We start from the raw sequence: 1,981 nt of genomic DNA, 5'->3' as shown, positions 1-1,981 counted from the left end.
GTCATTCTTCTAGTCCCTTCCTCTCTCAATATATCTATGAATATACCAAATATTTCTCCATCCATTTTAATGGAGCTTGAAATGATGCGTAGCAGTTCATCCATTCTTTCACCAGCAGTTTGTCTGGTGTATCCATCAGTTATTTCTTTTTTCTTTCTTTCACTTATAATTTTATGCTCCAGTAACTTATCAACTAATTTGCGAAGATCGATCCCACAATCCTTTATTAGGGAAGTGCTTCTTGTTATCACTTTGTGAGCTTTGTCGGAACTGTATGTGATACCTACTGTACACATGTACATTGTACATGTATTAATTATTGTGTGTTAGTATAATACCTTCTTCAGTCTCTCTCCTGGTTTGACTGATGCTGGCAGTAGAGGAGCTTGAGCTAGTAGTAACTAAGATGGAATATAATAGAAAGTCACACAATTACTACTAACTATTTGAAGAAATAGCTGGTGGAAGAGTAGATCTGTTGGTTGTTGTAGAACCTATATTGAATTGAAATAATTCTGATACACAATTTCATGCACACATAATACTTTAATATATAACGAAACTATCAATTCTTCTACTTAAAAGTGCAACATTTTGACTTTACCTACATACAGCTGCTCTCGATCAATATGACCACTTTTCATTTCTACTATTAACATTATTAATTATTAACAGATTTCGTGGAAATTCCTCTTTAAAGTTTAAATCACTCACTGATCAGCATAACGAGTGTTACATTCAATACACACACACACACAGTCAATACTAATACAATCAGTGATATTAACTTACTCTCTTGATCTAACTTGTCAGCTGCAGCATTCTCATTCATAGATTTAAGAGCATCTGACAGTGAGTCAAAGGTAGCTCCTCCTTTACTGTCAACATTATCAGCTCTGGACAACCACTTGGAGAGAGTCTCTGTCAAGCATCGAGATACATCTCCAGGATGATTCTTTCCAATGGCTTCTAGTGTATTCTTGTGTAGTCCTAGTCTCAGTCCCAGCTCATGCCATCTTGTCTGAGGGAAACCACATCTCTTTAACAGATCAAGGACATAGATAAGTTGCTCTAAAATCACATTCAATGATACATAGATAGTTAATGAACATTACCAATAGTCAAAGGAGAAGAGAAGAAAGAAGAAGGAAAGGTGTTTCTGGTAGCCATTGCACTCTATGCGCGCAATGTAAGCTATAGGGCGTGGCACAAGCTGTCATTATACGGAGAATATACGGAGTGCAAAATCCGATGCCATCCATTGCAGAGCCTTCGTATCAGGTAGGTATTTTCTGTAACAAAAATTATATAATAGAGTTCCATTAGAGTCAGAATCGATATTTCAAATCGGTTAAGTGGTCAAAGAGCTGCAAATTCTCTTTCAATAATAAATAAAATGATAGCAACACAATAGAGTAATAAAAACATTAATGAATTTGTAATCATTAATATAAAGGCTAGTTCATTCCTTGTATTTTTCCATTAGTTTACCAGCTAGTGCATTAGTTACTCTAGTCCCTTCCTCTCTCAGTATATCTATGAATATACCAAATACTTCTCCATCCATTTTAATGGAACTTGAAATGATGTGTAGTAGTTCATCCATTCTTTCACCAGCAGTTTGTCTGGTGTATCCATCAGTTATTTCTTTTTTCTTTCTTTCACTTATAATTTTATGCTCCAGTAACTTATCAACTAAGAAGTGAATGTTATCAATCCCATAGTCCTTTATCATTCCAGTACACTCAGTCATTGCTTTGTGAGCAATATCACCTCTAAATGTACCTGTTGATAATTCAGTGATAGTGTGGTATGTACTATTATACTAACTGTTTTGAGTAGGAGGAAAAGGAGCTGTAGGAGGTGATCTGTTGATATTAACAGGATCTATTTAAGAGGATATAAAATGTTAAATTATTATATGTTATACCTGATAGTGACATATCTCTCAGTGATCTGTTAATGATGATTTCCATTGTCC

At 34.8% G+C, this 1,981-nt stretch overlaps 1 protein-coding gene and 1 long non-coding RNA gene across 2 annotated transcripts; both read right to left on the bottom strand.

Annotated features, from left to right (window-relative positions):
* Positions 1 to 193: 193 nt before the first annotated feature.
* Positions 194 to 811, bottom strand: LOC109591885 (uncharacterized). Its single transcript, XR_002190056.1, has 4 exons — positions 793 to 811; positions 444 to 494; positions 339 to 401; positions 194 to 286 (listed from the first exon to the last, which is right to left on the bottom strand). It is a non-coding gene; the product is annotated as an uncharacterized LOC109591885 (long non-coding RNA).
* A 540-nt stretch (positions 812 to 1,351) lies between these two features.
* Positions 1,352 to 1,971, bottom strand: LOC109591884 (uncharacterized). Its single transcript, XM_020007490.1, has 3 exons — positions 1,931 to 1,971; positions 1,831 to 1,887; positions 1,352 to 1,785 (listed from the first exon to the last, which is right to left on the bottom strand). Exons 1-3 carry the CDS (start codon positions 1,941 to 1,943, stop codon positions 1,463 to 1,465), a joined length of 393 nt encoding a protein of 130 aa, XP_019863049.1. The 5' UTR covers positions 1,944 to 1,971; the 3' UTR covers positions 1,352 to 1,462.
* Positions 1,972 to 1,981: the final 10 nt, after the last annotated feature.

Source organism: Amphimedon queenslandica, unplaced genomic scaffold (assembly GCF_000090795.2).
Source record: "Amphimedon queenslandica unplaced genomic scaffold, v1.1 AMPQUscaffold_6966_Cont21079, whole genome shotgun sequence".
In the NCBI taxonomy this organism is placed as follows: Eukaryota; Metazoa; Porifera; class Demospongiae; order Haplosclerida; family Niphatidae; genus Amphimedon; species Amphimedon queenslandica.
Note: the sequence above shows the minus strand (reverse complement) of the source record. Positions and strands in the feature narration are given on the sequence as shown.